At 31.3% G+C, this 17329-nt stretch overlaps 1 protein-coding gene across 1 annotated transcript in view; it reads right to left on the bottom strand.

Moving 5' to 3' along the window:
* LOC127734536 (uncharacterized) overlaps positions 1-14334 on the bottom strand; it is a 56450-nt gene extending 42116 nt beyond the window's left edge. Inside the window, exons 1-8 of the mRNA XM_052244461.1 lie at positions 14212-14334; positions 13725-13760; positions 10094-10170; positions 9318-9364; positions 8149-9028; positions 5415-5473; positions 5071-5142; positions 84-215 (exon numbers count right to left, since the gene is read on the bottom strand). Of these exons, the coding sequence (XP_052100421.1) occupies positions 84-215; positions 5071-5142; positions 5415-5473; positions 8149-9028; positions 9318-9364; positions 10094-10170; positions 13725-13748 (1291 nt within the window). The 5' untranslated portion in view covers positions 13749-13760; positions 14212-14334. The remainder of the gene's footprint in view (positions 1-83; positions 216-5070; positions 5143-5414; positions 5474-8148; positions 9029-9317; positions 9365-10093; positions 10171-13724; positions 13761-14211) is intronic.
* Between the last annotated feature and the right edge of the window lie 2995 nt (positions 14335-17329).

The raw sequence follows: 17329 nt of genomic DNA, 5'->3' as shown, positions 1-17329 counted from the left end.
TTGGGTTTTCTGATATGATTTCACTAAGTATTTTATTGTACTTAATTCAAATTCCGCTTTTCCTGTTATTTATTTTAACTCACCGTAAACATACTGTAAAGCAGCTGATTTCAACTGTTGGAAATACTCTGACATACGTTCAGATGTATCTATTACCAAAATAACATCATGTCCATTTGCCTGGTTGACTACTCCTGATCTTACTCTAACTGAAGCTTTAAATCAGAAATATACCAGAGGGACATTCAAAATCATAAGTAGAAAAATAAACTGAAACCGTAATCTACGTATTAAACATCGTATAAATTGTACACTTGCTGATCTGTTATCTATAATAAAAAAAATGGTAGACATCAAATACTATGCAAACTTGGTCATATACAATAAGTAAACTATATGATATTTTTCTGGAGTGTTTTTCAGCCCGTTGTATGAATACACCCGTATTATTACAGCCTTTTGTCATCACAGGCTGTTTCCTAGTATCGATAAACCTGAAAATCATAAACGACATTTTTTAAAATTAAAATATATAAACAGAGGTATTGATTTTATTAACTTATCTAGAATATTCATTGACTCTACCGTCCATAGCCAAATTCCTCCATATTTTGATAATACAGAACCCCCTATTATTTCGTATTCGTACAAAAAAAAACAGCAGAAGTTTGATTTTTAATTATACGTCAGTAACATTAGACGTTAATATAGAAAATATTGCTCCTTACACTTGAGACTGTGAAACATCTAATTTTAGATATGTTCCTTTATGTCATGTCATTACAGGAGATCTCAATATCGTTGAAGACCGTGAGGTCAAAACTTTTCTTAAGAAAGGAACTCAATATCGTCCTCCATCTATTATATATTGGAAACAGTGTCGTCAGGTCATTAAAGACGCTCTGTCTGCCTACTGTAAAAATTGGTGTAAACGTGAAAAATCTGATACAAAATCTCTTGACTGTAATTTGAATAAAATTATGAATACTGTTGATATTCGTATATCTCATTTTGAAAACAATTCTGAAATTAATAATATTGTTCATGATATACCCATTTCCAGAATGAAAAATAAACTCCAAATACTCGCAAAGCGGTTTGTGTTCGTACCGGCAGACAAAGCAGCCAATAATGTAGTGGTGGTGTGACACATATACTACACGGAAGTTCTCCAAAACGAAGTTATCAATTTTTCTACATTCAGGTCCGTGCGCTCCACAGAGAGTCAAGTTGTAAACAAGCATATCAATGCCACTACCCAGCTTAAAGCCTCTTCCGAACATTTGAAAGTCCCGACTATGTACTGGTTACCTAAATTACACAAACAACCATTTAAATTTCGTTTCATCTCTGCATCTAGTAAGTGTTCTACTCCTTATCTGTCAGTGCTTCTAACTACCTGTCTTGCTACTATCAAAGAACTTATTAACTTTTGTAATAAAGTTTATGAAAATAATGCTATAAATTATTTATGGAGTGTTAAAAATTCTTAAAAGGTTTTAGATAAAATACGTGCTTTTGATGGTCCTTTTAATTCTGTTGACAGTTATGATTTTTCTACTGTCTACACTACACTTCCACACAATCTTATCAAGAAAAAGTTTTCATATTTAATTAAATGGTCTTTTGAAAATTCTCATTGCGAATTTATTTGCTGTAACTCGTTGAAAGCCTTTTTCTGTAACGGAAAAGGAAAGTATGCTAGATACACTTACTGGAAATGTGAAGATATGATTGAAGCTTTAAATTTTCTCCTGGACAACATATTTGTACGTTTCCGCGATAAAATGTATCGACAGGTAGTAGGTATTCCTATGGGCACTTATTGCGCCCCTTTTAATCGCAGATTCATTCCTATTTTGCTATGAATCACAGTTTATGACCAAACTCAGAAAAGACACGTCATTGTTACATTTAGTTGATACATTCAACAATACCTACCGTTATCTTGATGATATTTTTTTTCATTAAATAATCCAGAATTCTCTAAACATACTACCGAAAATTACACAAAGGAACTTACTTTGAATAAATCTAACATAAACAGCAGTTGTTGTCCTTTTCTTGATTTAGACATTTCAATTTCTTAAGGGAAACTCCATAAAAAAAATTACGACAAAAGAGACGATTTTTCATTCCCTATTGTTAATTTTCCTTTTTTAGACGGCGATGTTCCTTTGGCTTCATCATACGGTGTTTATATATCCCAACTCGTTCGTTATGCCCGTGTGTGTAATGATGTCAAAGATTTTAACGAACGTAATCAATGTATCACTGGTAAATTATTAAGTCAGGGATTTCGTTACCATAAATTACTAAAAACATTTACTAAATTCTCTCATAGATACTAAGATTTGATTAGTTAATTTGGCTGTACCTGTAGAAAACTTATTAAAAATGGTATTTCACATCTTAAATTTTACGGTAATATTGTACTAAAAGTGCGGAAATCACTATGTGATCCGCGTCAACTTATCGAACAAACTTATTAGTAAAGGTTATCTTATTAATGTTGTAATAAGATCTTTGAATATTGATTTCATTGGCACTAACATCCATTTTGTCATCAACAAATTAAAACATAATTAAATTTGTATTCTTTTCGAATGGTTTTTTGGGATGTTTATTTTCTATTTAGAAATTGTTTTATCTATATGTTGTGTACAAGTTATCATTTTGTACAAATTATAATTTGTACCAAAAAATTGTACAAATTATAATTTGTATTTTGACTTTGTACAAATTGTAATTTGTACAAAAAGTGCTTGTACAAATTACAATTTGTACAAAATTTGACTAAAATTCACTTATAACTTGTACAATATTTTCTAGTATGAATTTTGTTATAAAAAAGCATTGATACACACTACAGAATTGCTATTCAATGACCACACAATAAACCCTATTTACAAAATACAAAAGAACCCAGATGGAGACAGGAAATGTAATTGATACATGCATGCCAGTTAATTCTGATAGTACAATAGAAATTGGCCCCAGTGACAATTGTGATAGAATAACAAAAATTGGCACCAGTGACAATTCTAATAGTATAGTAGAAATTGGCCCCAATGACAATGTGATAGTACAATAGAAATTGGCCCCAGTGACAATCAGGATGACGCTGACGTTAAAACACCAATCAAACATGCCAGGAAGCGTGCGCTGTCTGGCCAACAGATCCAAGCCAAAACAGAAATAATCAGAACTTGCAGTGGGGGATAATGTCATTATACTAATTCCTCAATATGATCGTGCCCCAACTGATCCTCGAAATATCTTAAGTGTAATTATTGAATCTGGAGAACTTGGATACCGCATTGAAACAGCTGTAGGAATTTTAACAGGATATTTGTCGAGAAATCAAATTGAAGCTGTTAAAGACACATCTTTATTCGCCGAAACAGTTTCTGAGCTTCAACTTTCGCTACGTGAAGCAGTTAAGAAGCTTTCAAAAACTGGTGGTCAGGGGTTTCTTTCATGTAAATACAAAGGGGGATGCACCACTTCTGAATGTAAATGCAAAAAGCAAAAGATGTTGTGCAATTACCAAAGCCATAATTCACTCACATGCTCAATCAAATGATACTGAACTATTTTTGTATTTTGTAAATAAGGTCTATTGTGTAGTCATTGAATAAAAATTCTATAGTATGTATCAATGCTTTTTTATAACAAAATAAATACTATAAATTATTGTACAAGTTATAAGTGAATTTTAGTCAAATTTTGTACAAATTGTAATTTGCACAAGCACTTTTTGTACAAATTACAATTTTTTGGTACAAATTATAATTTGTACAAAATGATAACTTGTACACAACATATACATAACATCATACATATTTATTATAAGGTTTAATCCTAACTATCCTACTGCCTGTCGTTACTTTTATTTTGGCATTGCACAAGTCAAGTCTTCTTTGACTGTCCATGGCGTTAAAACACTAAATCCCTGCCTGATGTGTTTTAATTGATTTTAGTCTCTGATGCATGATTTTTTATAATTAATAGGTTTTTAACTAGCTTTCAGTAACTGCGAGTACTCTCAAATCGTACTTTCGTATTATTTGACCTGTTGACACAATTTGTAATGCATTTCTGTTATTCAATGTTTACTTATTTTGTGTTATATCTCGTCTTACTATTTTTAATATGTACCACATTTGATAAGTATGCCGAAAAAAAATTCACTTCTGTACTTGTACTATGAATAACAAATTTATTTTGTAAAAAATGTTTCTGTACTCCTAACAACAAAATTATTATATTTAAATTTACCTGTGTACGTTACTTTATTTAACGCCATTTTGTCCTAGGTTAAAGTTGTCTTTTTATTTATATTGTGTCTTAGATCAAACTTATTCGTTCAGTGTATATTTACTTATATTTGTGTATTGTCTTTCTGATCGAGTTAAGCCATTTCAATTGGTATTTTATTGTGTGTCTTTTTATAGTGTAATGTTATACCACTGTTTCAGGTTAGGGTGAAGGTTGGCGCCTGTTAAAACGTTTAAACCCGCTGCATTTTGTATGATCCTGTCCTAAGTCAGGAGCCTGTTGTTCAGTTGCTGTCGTTTGTTTATGTGGTTCATAAGTGTTTCTCGTTTCTCGTTTTTTATATAGATTAGACCGTTGGTTTTCCTGTATGAATTGTTTTACACACGTCTTTTTGGGGCCCTTTATAGCTTGCTGTTCGGTGTGAGCCAAGGCTCCGTGTTGAAGGCCGTACTTTGACCTATAATTTTTTACTTTTTACACATTGTGATTTGGATGGATAGTTGTCTCATTGGCACTCATACCACATCATCTTATTTATATTGACAACCCCATGGCAAAAAAGGAAAAGACCAACTGACAAACAACAGTTCATAAAACACAATATAGAAAACCGAGGCTGAGCAACACGAATCAGTGAGGAATAGGTGGTGTACATCTTATTTAAATTTAAGGATACAAACTGGCCTAAAATTGAGAGAATTACGTGGCACACATAAGATAAGTTATCTCAAGAATAAATACACCATAACTTTAAAAATACAGAAGATTATTTGATTTCAAAACACTTACCATATACTTTCACTTGTCTGAAATGATGATACCATTCTCTAAAAGTTTTGGGTTGATCACTATGAAATAGTCCTACAAATAAATTTGAGTACATTTATTTAACTAAGGAAAAGAGACATCTAAAACTTTAACGATTATCAGTCAAATCGTTCACACAATTTCAATATAAAATATGCATTCGAAAAATAATTTCATAAAATATATCAGCATAAATCACAAATTTATCAAACGCAACATTATCAACAAACAAATACTTCTGTGAGAACAGGCATAGGCGAACTAACATAGTTTTTCTTAATTACATGAATTAGTTTTTGGTCAAATAAGTACTATATCCTACATACGTTCAACAAATATGTCTTCCTCCCTTCTCCTTCTTCTTGATCGCCTGGACGAATTGTATCTAAATGTAATAGTATATGTTCATTGTTTTACAGTTATAACAAATAAAAGAGCTACTAGTCCATATCCTATTAACGAGCAATATAGAGCATTGTAAAATGTTTTCTCAATCTACACTCAGCAACATCTTTGGCGCTTTCTCGATTTGCACTTTTACATAATGCAATCTGAACAGTGATCTCGTTGGAAATTAAAAACTAAGTCGGCTATAATAGGCCCTGACATGACAATTGTGAAACAACTCAAACGAGAACACTAACGGTCTAGTTTATAACCAAAAAATTTAAGAAAAACAAATTTAACAGGCATGAACCAACGACAATCGCTGAAGTACAGGCTCCTGACTTGGGACAGGCACATCAAGAATTTAGAGGCGTAAAATATATTTGTGAGCGCTCAACCCTCCCCTAACCATTAGACAGTGGTGTAACTAACAGCACAACATAAGAACAATCTTTTAAATTTATGCCATTTTTTTGCTATTGGTTGTTTTTTTTTTGTTTTTTTTTTATGTGTTTGTTTGTTTTGTTTTTCTTTTCTTAAGTGAAAGGGGCAATTGAGTTATATATTAAGATTCTGGTTTCTTTGCTTGTCAAGTAATTATTTTTCAAACAGCCAGAGCACCTTCTAAATACTACCAAGTTAAAATCTTTCGAGAGTTATCATGAAAATAAATTCATTTAAGCTCAATGCTTCTCAACATTTGCTCATGCACAAGACATAATACGTAAAATATTTTCAGGCTCTTCTTGAAAACAAAATTATTTATCTTGCCACTAGTCACGCCATACTGGAACACTTCACAAACTTTAAAACATAGCCCAGCCAGGCCCAAGTACAAGGCAGCACAACCCGAAGACAACTCGTTTATAAAAATTACAAATCGGAACGTCTATAAAGACATACTGGACAGTCCATCAGAGAGACACATCGGACTGTTCAACAGACAAAGACTTATGCATTATCTGATCGATAAAATAGAATATATTGAAGACAACTTGGAATGTTCTATGGACACAACTGGGGACCTTCAACCATGAGAGAAAAAAAACCAAGATAAACTGTGAACCAATTCAAAAACCATGATTTTTTGTTAATGCTAAAACATAAAACTAAAATCAAATATTGCATGCAGCAACTAATATTTTACTAATTTTTGACTTACGTTACGAGACAAGTACATAAATAATGTGGCGATTTTAAATATTTTTTTAGATGCATGAACATCCCCCGACCAGGGATAGTGGTAGAACAGCTATGCTAATGTAAAAACCAGTTGCAAAGGGTTTGACTCATCTGATTACCACGAACACAAAAGCAATAAACAAAAAAAACAAACGAAACAAACGAAACAAAAGAAACAAATTACCGAACTAAGAAACTAGTAGTTACTTAACACTCTAGTTGAAAGACCAATACAACTACCAAATGAAACAAATCTTACAAGAATAAAATATCAATCATTATCTTAACTCCTATACATTTCTATGAATATAATTGGTTAAAAACGACCGCGTGGCTACTGTGTATATTTAATATGGGATTAGTAGGCGTGGTTTATTTTAATACACGGTTAGTAGTGATGTTACGTCCCTTTATAAAAAAAACACGGCGTTGAGGGAAAATCTGAAACGTTTCGCTCGAACAACAGACGAAGAAATTAATAATGACCGATTCAAATAAATGCAGAAAACACATTAAAGCTAACAAGTTTTTGGTGGGGTTCGTGTTGCTCAGTCTTTAGTTTTCTATGTTGTGTTTTGTGTACTATTGTTTGTCTGTTGGTCTTTTTCTTTCTTAGCCATGGCGTTGTCAGTTTATTTTCGACTTATGAGTTTGAATGTCCCTCTGGTATCTTTCGCCTCTCTTGTTATTGTTGGCATTTGTTTTTGTATAGACTAATGGAAGTAGGTTCTTTATATTGAAGACTTGATCAATTAGTCTAAATGCCACATGTTAAGATAGTCGGTAAGATAAAAACGTTACACATTGTGCTAGTGACCTAATATGATATATATGGGGTCAGTAAATTCTATATGGGGTTCGAGCTTCGCTTTGCGTGAACCGTATATATGGAATTTAATGACCCAATATATATCATATTAGGTCACTAGCACAATGTGTAACTAATAGTACACATCCAACGGAATAAGTGTAACGACGTCATAAACAGAATAAGAAAAGCATGACCGTTTGCAATGCCAAATATAATTATCGACATGATATAGGCCAAACATTGTTCATAACTGTATAGCAATTACAATACATCCTTATTAGATATGTTTCAAATTAAATCATTGTTTGTAAGTATAACTCTTGATTCTTAGGAAAACATAGGATCAGATCATTTTTTTTCTGAAACTAAGGGTTAATTTTATGAAAGATAATTCAATAATACCAAAATGTTACAATATCGACGTTTTCCCACATCTTTTAATACAGCTTGAGTGTCCTGACATTTTGTAAGAATATACTGGTTTTTACTCTCACACGTTGTACATTTTGGCTTTCAAATTTTCGGTCTCGAGCGTACCTGTTAAAGGTTATTCCAAAAAAATCGCTATTGTAGCAGAAAGCTGATTATAACTTAAGACGAAAAAATTTAATCAAAAGAAGTATCATATAGCAATATATTTAACAATGAATATTTTTGAGATATTTTGTACTGATACTTACGATGTTGTAGACGTCATCATAGGTCTTTCGTCAACACTATTGTGTGTTGTCGGTTTTATATTGGGTACAATCGATTCTTCTATTTGAACGTCCATATTGGGAAGGCTTTTATCTATATCCCCTTTAAAACTTTCCTGATTATTATGAAAGCTAACGCGATTGTCGTTTTGTGTTTTCGGTCCCTTACTTTTATAGCCAGATTCATTTTTATGAATCCTGCTTTCTGAATTTGATATGTTACAATTTTCAATCTCAGGTAAATCTTTATTATCAACTTCCTTGTTTAATGTACATAATGGGTTGTCTTGTCCGTTTTCATTTTCATTTACGACATTTTCATCTCCGCTGTTGTTTAATAGTGAAGACTGTTGAACTTTAACGTTATCACTACCTTCTCTCAATTTATTAATGTTTTTCGTATCGTTTTGTGCTCCAAGAGGTTCGTTATGGATGGTATTGGATTCATTATTTATTGCATTGTGTGTCAGTAGTTGTACTGTCCTACCATTCATATAGTTTGAAAGGTTGTGGATATTAGCGTCACCGCTACAACATTCATTGTCTAGTCTATATTCGATATTATCTTCTTCAAATTCTTCCCAATTTTCACTAGATGGTATATTATCTTTCTTTCCGAATGCATTTCTGTCTAGTATATTTGAGAAACACACAGATTCATCTTCACTCAAAATTACAGTAGAACCATCTTTACCACTATTCTCATCAAAGGCTGTCGTTTTTTGTAGATTTACTGCAAGTGTGTTTAATCTGTTAACTTTCATCAACAAGTTGGACATTTGCTTTGTAACATTGTCAAGATTGTTGGTATATTCAATGGACCGAGTGTCAGATTCTACTCGACTAACATGTTCTTCCAATTCTAAAAACATATATCTTATCAGAGTATATTATGAATGTTCAGATAAAATTATGTTTTTTCTCTTAAATAAAGCAAAATATTGACCTTTTTGTTCTCATGTGAATTACATTCCCGCCAAAAAGTCATTAACGCAAAAAGAATTAAAAACTCTGACTTTACTTAATGTATTAGAACACAGTTATTAGATCCTAGCAATGAAATTTATGTTTAAATATTGAGAAAGAACAAGGTTATACTAAAATTGTCAGAATCCACATTTTGTCGTTGATATATTTTAAAATATACTTACGTGTTATTTCGTTTGAGACAACAGCCAGCATTGAAGTTCTACTCGTGCTAAAACATTTAATTTAAACTTAATGAACAGTTACATACACTTGAATTTTATATTGAATTTTACCAAATGCAAAGATTTCAAAATATATCACTTGTGTATCATATGATTTAATTGATATTTAACATTGACTTTTGCAAAACTAATGTTTAATGCAGCGAATTCGTTTAAATGTATAGGTAAAACATGATAATAGCCTCTCATTGCTCATTACTCGTGTGTTCGTCAAAAGGCTTAACTTTACGAAACAAATAAATCGACGTATGATTTTTTTTTCTCATCATTATACAAATGTATAACACATTTGTTTTAATTCCTCAAAGGTTAACGCGAACATCCAAAAGTGACGTAATAGTAAACCTAATAACGATGGTCAATTACAAAATTAAAACTTTGAATTGTTTGAGATGTAAACAAAATACGCGTCTGGCGTACGCAGTTATAAGCCTACTTTCTGTGATGATTTTTTTAAATGGTAGAAGTAGAACACCTGGCAGTTCAAGATAAAACAACAAAACAGTTGCATACAATATCTTTAAAAGTATAAAAAGATAAGTGTCTTTTAAGAATTTCAGGCAAATTAATAGTGTGTGCAATTATACTAGACCTTATTTTAAGACATATTTTCTAATACATGAAAATCTATTAATTCTGCATTAAAAGCTTTATCATATAAAGCAAACAAAGGTGAATATATATCTCTAAAAATGCACAAAATTGCAGAAGCATACCTATTTGATGTCATTCTGTCCAATATTTCTGCTTGAGTTTTATTTAATTCATATATGGTGCGTTTCATAGCAATGACCTTAAATAAAGGACAAATTATATAACGCTTTCCATTTATAATAGAAGTTTCACAATATCCTGCTTTATGTATGTGAAGTTAGCGGCCGGTTCGTTATTCGTTATTCGATATTCAATATTCAACCGGCTGCTAGCAGTCGGTTCGATATTCAAATTTCTTAGTTGAAAACAAAAAAAAATAGATATTCGATAACATGTAAAGCATTATAGTCATCGTTAAAAGAAGTAAAAAGATATGTAGGAAATCGTTTTATGACCCCTTCAAGCTTCGTAAATTCTTTTATCAATCGCACATTTTTCTTTATGAAATATAGATTTTTATCAATAAAAAACAATCAAAGATGTTCTTTTATACCTGCTACTTCTGGAAATAAAAACAAACTATCACTCTAGTAATGTTTAAAATTATAAATAGAAATAATTTTGGAAAGCCCCGAAAAAAAGATATTGTCACTTTTCAGCTAAAAATCGTCGAAAATTCACGTAAAAGGGCACAGGGCGATGGCTATACCTCCCTGATCTCTCAATCTTTATAATATTATGCAGATAGTTAGTTAATATGAAGATATAAATGACGCCAAAAGGAATTTGGGTAAAGTTTTTGTCTTCTATGTTTACGGAGGGCTCAACGTGCCAGTTTGATATTCAAAATGTATAGTAAAAACCTACCAGAGACCGCTTAAATGATAATGAGACCCCCCTGGTTTTTCAATGTCAATAAAATTGAATGATCTTTTAGACTATGTATTTATACAGATCGTATCAAAAGGATATCCCAGGATAATGTCATCTTCGATATCTACGGAGGGCTTAAATTGTCACTGTTCAGCTAAAACTCGTCGAAAATTCAGATAAAAGGGCACATGGTGATGGCTAGGCCTCCCTGGTCTCTCAATCTTCATAATATTATGCAGATATTTAATTAATATAAAGATACAAATGACACCAAAAGGAATTTGGGTAAACTTTTTGTCTTCTGTATTTACGGAGGGCTCAAAGTGCCAGAGTGGTTATCAAAATTTATAGTGAAAACCTACCGGAGACCGCTTAAATGACGACGAGACCCCCCTGTTCTTTCAATGTCCATAAAATGTATTGATCTTTTAGACTATGTACAAATACAGATCGTATCAAAAGGAATTCCCAGGATAATGTCTTCTTCGATATCTATGGAGGGCTTAAATTGTCACTTTTCAGCTAAATATCGTCGAAAATTCAGATAAAAGGGCACAGGGCGATGTCTAGACCCCCTTATCTCTCAATCTTCCTAATATTATGCAGATAGTTACTAAGTATAAAGATTCAAACGAGACCAAAAGGAATTTGGGTAAACATCTTGTCTTCTATGTTTACGGAGGGTTTAAAGTGCCAGTTTTGAGCCAATTGAAAAGTGACAATTTAAGCCCTCTGTAGATATCAAAGATGACATTATTATGGAAAATCCTTTTGATACCATCTGTATATATACATAGTCTAAAAGATCTGTGAATTTTATGGACATTGAAAGATCAGGGGGGTCTCACCGTCATTTAAGCGGTCTCCGGTAGGTTTTCATTATATATTTTGAATATCAAACTGGCACTTTCAGCCCTCCGTAAACATAGAAGACAAGAAGTTTACCCAAATTCCTTTTGGTCTCGTTTGTATCTTTATATTAACTAACTATCTGCATAATATTAGGAAGATTGAGAGATCAGAGGGGTCTAGACATCGCCCTGTGCCCTTTGACCTGAATTTTCGACGAATTTTAGCTGAAAAATGACAATTTAAGCCCTCCGTAGATATCGAAGATGACATTATTCTGGAAAATCCTTTTGATACCATCTGTATATTTACATAGTCTAAAAGATCTTCGAATTTTATGGACATTAAAAGATCAGGGGGGTCTCACCGTCATTTAAGCGGTCTCCGGTAGGTTTTCATTATATATTTCTTTTTTCTTTTGGCTTTCCATAATTATTTTTATTTATATTTTTAAATGTTACTAGAGTGATCGTTTTTTTTTTTTTTTTTTCTAGAAATATTATATATAAAAGTACATCTTTGATGTCGTTTTATTGATAAAAATCTAAATTTCATAAAGACAAATGTGCGATTTATATAAGGGTTTATATTTGAGAACGAGAATTTACGATAGGTTGAAGGGGTCATAAAACGATTTCCTACATATCTTTTCACTCCTTTTAACTATGACTATCATGCTTTTAACATTGTTTAATGTTATCGAATGTTTTAATTTTTATGATTTTCAACTAAATTTGAATATCGAACCGACTGCTAGCAGCCGTTTGGATATTGAATATCGAATAAAGAACCGGCTGCTAACTTCACATTCATTCCTGCTTTTGATAAAAAAAAAGTTCTAGTGTAATTTGGGCATAATCTTGAAATTAACTAACGGTTAACAGAGAAATTTCTTTTTTGTGGCAACAATGGGGTTTTCATCCGAAAAGGTCAAACATCAAAAGTCCAACATAAGTCAAGTCTCAATTAGACGATTAATTAACATTTTACGAGTTTCAAGTCCTGCTTGGACTATGAGTCGAATATGGACAGATTTGCAATCATCAACACTATAAGGGGTATATTATAACAGCCAATGTCTGGTCCCTTAAATTGCCAGAAATAAAGAACACTCTTTTTAAAAAGATACTTAACACTGTACATTGTTCTGAAGACATGTCAGTTGATATGTCACTATGATATAGATCCGTCAAAATTGACAGATTTTACCTTAAATGGTCATTTTGATTATAATTCATTGTCAGAATTTGTAAGTTACAGCTTCCTAAAATATCTTTTAAGATATCGTTTAGCAAAATGTCTTCATTGTTAAAAATAAAGCAACAAGTTATAAATTTGATGCATCCGAAACACTTTTCTGGATAACCTTCATCAGGAATGCTCAAAGCCGAAAATTTAAAAGCCAAGGATTATAAGAACCGACACAGTTAAAGAGGTGTAAGATAAAAAAAAAAAGGACCTACATTGTAAACAGGATCTAGAGGTTGTGCGCAAATGGAAGAAAACCAATAAAATCTTGACTTTATTTTTTGCAGGTTGAGTCACGCGTTTTCCTCAAAGTAAGTAATATAGATACCCATAAATTATATCATTTAATCTTAACAAATTGATATTTGAAAGATAATAAAATTGAGAATGGAAATGGGGAATGTGTCAAAGAGACAACAACCCGACCATAGAACAGACAACAGCAGAAGGTCACCAACAGGTCTTCAATGCAGCGAGAAATTCCCGCACCCGGAGGCGTCCTTCAGCTGGCCCCTAAACAAATATATATACTAGTTCAGTGATAATGAACGCCATACTAAATTCCAAATTGTACACAAGAAACTAAAATTAAAAATAATACACTTTACATTTCTATTGTTCAAACTCGAAAATCTATTGTACACTTATTTTCTTATTATTGTGTGTATGCATTGAACCACACTGCAAATAGCTTGTAATGAGCTTAAAGTCATCGACGATTTCACACTGACATTGTTCTGATCTATAACGAACAACATATCTTAAATTTTTGAAATATCATACCATTGCCTCCATTTTGTTTTCCATATTCTTTATTGCCTATGGAAAAAAAATAATTTTATTATTTGAAGGGTTAAAACAATAACGAACTTCAAGGATTACTTAATTGTACATATTCCACAGAATAAAAGTAATTTTGTGATACTCTAAAAAGAAAGAAAAGTACTAAAGAAAAACAAACTTCTGAGATATTTTCTACTGTTAAGTACATAAGCTGTCATGACATTATTACAGTATAGCCATATCTTTGTAACGCACTTATGAACTTTATAATGACCCTTATCGTAAAGGAAGAAAGTAACTACTGTAAAAGTTAACTTCTCTCGACATTTTAAGTATCATGTGTGGAAACAGCTGATAACCGAAACTGAAAGTAACTATGATCAATGTTTGTAGTTTTATTTTTTTATTCTGTTTAACAATTAAGTATATATATTTTTTTTTTTTTTTTTTTTTTTTTTTTTTTATCTAAAAACTTAAATTTACTTACCTTTTATCTATATAGAACGAATTTTTGTGTTCTTGTTGATGCTTTCATTTCGAAGGAATCAATGAGATGTTTGTCATACCTCATACACTTAACTGGGTTAAGAATAACCCTTAACGCGGAAATGTATTTTACTCTCATCCTGGAAATATATTAATGTATTTTTATGGATATCACAGTTTTTAATGATTATAACTATTTAAGAATAAAACAACATATTTTAATACATAAATGAATATCAAATATTGAATCCACTAAAAAAATAGAAATTGACAAATTAAACCCAAATGTAATCTGATTTCCTTTAAGAATCTTTCAGTTTTTAAGTTCGAAAACATTTTCATTTTTGTTATATTGAATGGAAAGAAATAGTTATATCCCCGCAAACAAAATATTGAGTTGTATCTATGTGAGTCCCACTGTTTGTCCGTCCATTTGAAATGTAAGCACAATCCCATTTTAAAGTCAGATGTTTTATGATAATTTGCACAGTTGTAATACACTACCTGATGATGTTCATAAAGGATCATCATCCCGGATTTAAATGTCAAATTGGAGATAATCGAATTTTCTTTTTATAAAAGATATATAAATTTAAAATACATGTATGTTTTATTAATATTCTTAAATATAATAAACAGAAAAGAATCGCAAGTCATTCCAAAAATATAAATTTTATTTCCTAATAGAATTCAAAAATCGCAGCATTCATGACTGTACGTGCTTCCCATGACAACGTCACAACAATGCACTGGAAAACAGATTAAAAACTTTAAATAACTTTTTATGGTTGTAGCACAAAAATGAAATTATAAGAATTTGATGCTTCCTTTATATCATGTATAGGGTTGTTATACCGTGGAACGTGCACACATTTGTAGTAAGATGATCCAAAATGTGCTTCAGTCAACGATTTTTCTGCTAACATCATATGTATTTACACTTTTACTGTGACTTGACTGGAAGCATTGCTCTTCACCTATTGCAGTTTATTCAAAATTCTGGCCAAACTTTAAATAACTTGTAGTTTTATGGTTGTAGCACAAAAATGAAATTATAAGAATTTGATGCTTCCTTTTTATCATGTATAGGGTTGTTATAGCGTGGAACGTGCACACATTTGTAGTAAGATCCAAAATGTGCTTCAGTCAACGCTTTTTCTGCTAACATCATATGTATTTACACTTTTACTGTGACTTGACTGTAAGCGTTGCTCTTACCTATTGCAGTTTATTCAAAATTCTGACCAAATCGCCATTTATTTTATCAAAGCAAACTGATCAACTGGTTATAAATTTGAACAAACTACTGTAGAAAACGACAGTCAAGTTAATATTTACTTGATAAAATTGAAATTTCCAGGATAAAAGTATTTCGTTAGAGTAAATAACCGGGTTAAAAGGTATTATCGGATAAGTGTATGACAGACGTTTGAATATACTTAAGGATGTACTTGGGTCAGGTTTAGGAATTTTTGTCAGATGTTCGGACTCCTTGGTTTTTTTCCTACGATACAGTATAAAATATTTTGCCCCCTAACACTAATTTTTCTTTTCATATAAGACTTCAATAGCTCATAAAAGATCATTTACCAAAATTTAAGCAGATTCAAGATTTTTTTCTTTCGCTTTGATTTAATACCAATGCAAATATAAGGTAAAAGTCCAAGTCAGCCTTTACCCGCCATTTTAAAAAAAATGAATATCTCGAAAAGGAGCTCCATAACCTATCAATATTTTTAGCTTATTTTGTTCCTTAACTAATGCTCTTCTGACTCATAGTATCAATTTTAAATTCTAGATTTTTTTAATTTCACCTAAGTACATCCTTAAAGTTATAAAAGTGGACTTGATTTAATCTTTTTTTTTTCTATAAATAATTTGTTGTATCTTTCCCTGTTTCGTTTTCAGTCCCGTACGTAATAAAAAGTATTAACTGGTTTTCTTTTACTTTCAAACGTTGATAATTCTATAAAAATAAAAATACTTTAATAGTCATTACTCAAAGTCATTAAGGTATATTTAAATTCTCTCAATGCATGATATGACTCGTGTAAAGAAAAATTAATATTTGACTCCCAATTTTATCAGCAAATTCCAAATTTAACATATATTAAATTCTCCACCGATACATTCAAAATTATTTAGAAACCAATATTCCAACTTCCTCAGGCAAGGTTATAATGACCTTAAATGTATTTTGCTATTCTATTCGTGACACTTTTAGTCATGTAGATTTTCACGTATTTAAGTACTTATGCATCCAAGGTTTTATTTAGCGTTACTGATAGAGGTATATTCAAAAGGCGCTTCGGACGCACCAAATTTTCTAAGGGAAGTGTTATTTTCTTTTATAAAACTGTTTTTCACTGCTGCTGTTAAATGGGTTTTTAATAACGTGCAAAGAAACAAAAATGGTTGTACATGTCTGTTACTGTGATAGCAAGTCGTCATCAATTTGAAAAACAAAATTTATGTACATTCATAAACATGATGATATTGAAAAAAACACTTAATTAAACTATCTGAAAAGAGTCAATAGAGTTAATTGAAATATTAGCTGCTATTGTGCTCTCAGTTCAACATGTTACATATCATTTAATATTGTATTACTGATGTGTGCTCTCAATTCAATATGTTACATATCATTTAATATTGTATTACTGATGTGTGCTCTCAGTTCAACATGTTACATATCATTTAATATTGTATTACTGATGTGTGCTCTCAGTTCAACATGTTACATATCATTTAATATTGTATTACTGATGTGTGCTCTCAGTTCAACATGTTACATATCATTTAATATTGTATTACTGATGTGTGCTCTCAGTTCAACATGTTACATATCATTTAATATTATATTACTGATGTGTGCTCTCAGTTCAACATGTTACATATCATTTAATATTGTATTACTGATGTGCTATATGTAATATACGTTGGAAAAAAATATTAATTCAATTTCAGAAAATAAAAGTATATCACAGAAACAATGCAATTATTTCTGGTCTTTATTTTTGTAGTTGTTGCGGGATTTTTAACGATAAGCTGAAGCACTCAGTCCGTGCATGAAGATCAAGACGTCCAATTATGTTCATTGTTGAAGGTCAATCTGTGAC

Source organism: Mytilus californianus, unplaced genomic scaffold (genome assembly GCF_021869535.1).
Source record: "Mytilus californianus isolate M0D057914Y unplaced genomic scaffold, xbMytCali1.0.p SCAF_3, whole genome shotgun sequence".
NCBI classification, from domain to species: domain Eukaryota; kingdom Metazoa; phylum Mollusca; class Bivalvia; order Mytilida; family Mytilidae; genus Mytilus; species Mytilus californianus.
This window is presented reverse-complemented; position numbering and strand designations above follow the sequence as displayed.